The sequence below is a fragment of the Corvus brachyrhynchos genome, unplaced genomic scaffold (assembly GCF_000691975.1).
Source record: "Corvus brachyrhynchos isolate BGI_N302 unplaced genomic scaffold, ASM69197v1 scaffold239, whole genome shotgun sequence".
Classification (NCBI taxonomy): domain Eukaryota; kingdom Metazoa; phylum Chordata; class Aves; order Passeriformes; family Corvidae; genus Corvus; species Corvus brachyrhynchos.
Genome location: NW_008246057.1, coordinates 3761580 through 3763437, shown reverse-complemented (window position 1 = coordinate 3763437; position 1858 = coordinate 3761580). Strand labels below are relative to the sequence as shown.

Here is a 1858-nt window from a genome sequence, read left to right as displayed (position 1 = left end):
GAGAAAAATCCCTCCATCTCCTTGCCTAGAGTTTGTCAGCAACTAACTGCAGTGAATACTCAGATGCAGGACCCAAAGATGAGGGAAGAGGAGGTCACCAAACCCCATGCAGATGGGGCTGCTGGCCACCTGCTTCTTGCTCTCATCCCACGCCTGCAGCTGGTAGATGCCCCATTGATGTAGCAGCTGTAGCCCCATCCACCCTGAAGCACAGTGACCACCCCGTCTATGCCCACGCTTTTCCTGGCCTGAGCTCTGGATGCTTCCAGAAGTTTATGATTATTACTTGATACTGATGAGCCTCTTTTTTCCCCCAGTTGCCTGATCAGTGGGAAAAAGCTGTGATCAGTGTCTCACGCCCAGGCAAGATCCCCACAGGTAGCCGGTGTGGCAACACAGTTCCTGATGACGATAATCAAGTGGTCTCACTGTCACCTGGATCCAGGTTGGTATAACTGGATGGGCAAAAGGAGAGGAAAGAAAAAAAAAACCATTTAAAAATTGAAATAGAAAAATGTCATATTTTCAGTTTGCTGTAGCCTCTATGAAAATAGGTGAAAATTAATTTCCAGTGGGTTATAAAAACATTCAGTAGTGTGTCTGTAGAATCAAAGCTTTTTTAAGTTTATTCTCATTTTCTGAGATGGTTTGTTCCCTGAGTAAAGGGAGGGGGAGGTGTTTGCACAGCCTGTCAGTGAACACTGGTTTGGCTCTTTACCTTGTCGATAGCCTTTTCCAGTTCCGACTTGCACAACCCTCCAAACTGCCTCTCTCACATCACAGCTTTTGTTCGGTTGGGTCTTGGCTGCTTTCCGTTATCTTGATTGCTTTATGGGGCACCTGAAATGCTTTATGGTGCCGTATGTTTGAAGTAAGGATTGTTTCCTGTTCCTCACTCAGATATGTTGTTCTCCCACGGCCTGTGTGCTTCGAGAAGGGGCTGAATTACACCATCCGCTTGGAGCTGCCCCAGTACTCCTCAGTGGACACGGAGACAGAGAACCCATACACACTCATTGACTCTGTGAGCAGAATTTATTCCAGGGAGGCTCTTAAAATCCTGAAAGTTTGCATCTCCTCTGGCATGTGTCTGTGTAAATTCAAAGTAGTATTTTGCAGTGTTGTTCCTTGCAGCTGAAGCCAGATTTCAACTGAACAATGTAAAGCAATATAGGTTTCTTCAAAAGTTCCTCAAAGTATGTGAGTTCTTTTTTTGCTAAGAGGCTTTTGAGGTGTTTTACAGAACTGCAGCTAATCCACAGACCTGTAGTTTCTTTGGGGAAGCTAATGTGTGTCATGTAGGTCATGAATATCAATGTCAGTGTCAATCTTTTTCTTCAGAATGTATAGAATTTGGTAGATTTGGTTAGAATTTGTCAGATACCCAGAAGTATTCCACCAAAACTAGCAAAATACTGTCATTTCCCTTCCAAATTCTGTCTGGGTGTTTGCTTTTTAGCCAAAAAAAGGTTAGAAACTGGGATAATACTGAATTTTCATGATTTTGGTGGAAGATATTTATAAGTAGTGACACTTTGTCATTGTAAAATTGTTTTGTAGCTTGTTCTCATGCCATACTGCAAATCGTTGGACATATTCACAGTGGGAGGCTCAGGCGAAGACGTGGTCATGAACAGTGTTTGGGAAACTTTCCAAAGATACCGGTGTTTGGAAAACAGCAGGAGTGTTGTGAAAACTCCCATGACAGATGTCTGCAAGAACATAATATTCAGCATTTCTGCACTACTGCATGAGACTGCTTTATGTACGTAACCATCTACTTGTAGGGCAAACCATGCCTGGGAGCTGGATGGCACTTGCAGGCAGAGCAGTTTGCATGGGGAAGGTGTGTCTGTGG

The 1858-nt window shown here is 43.9% G+C and overlaps 1 protein-coding gene across 1 annotated transcript in view; it reads left to right on the top strand.

Annotated features, from left to right (window-relative positions):
* Positions 1–1858, top strand: part of LAMB1 (laminin subunit beta 1) — a 39698-nt gene that overhangs the window by 15135 nt on the left and 22705 nt on the right. The window contains 3 exon segments of the mRNA XM_008642572.2: positions 318–445; positions 901–1024; positions 1561–1765. Coding sequence (XP_008640794.1) covers positions 318–445; positions 901–1024; positions 1561–1765 — 457 coding nt within the window.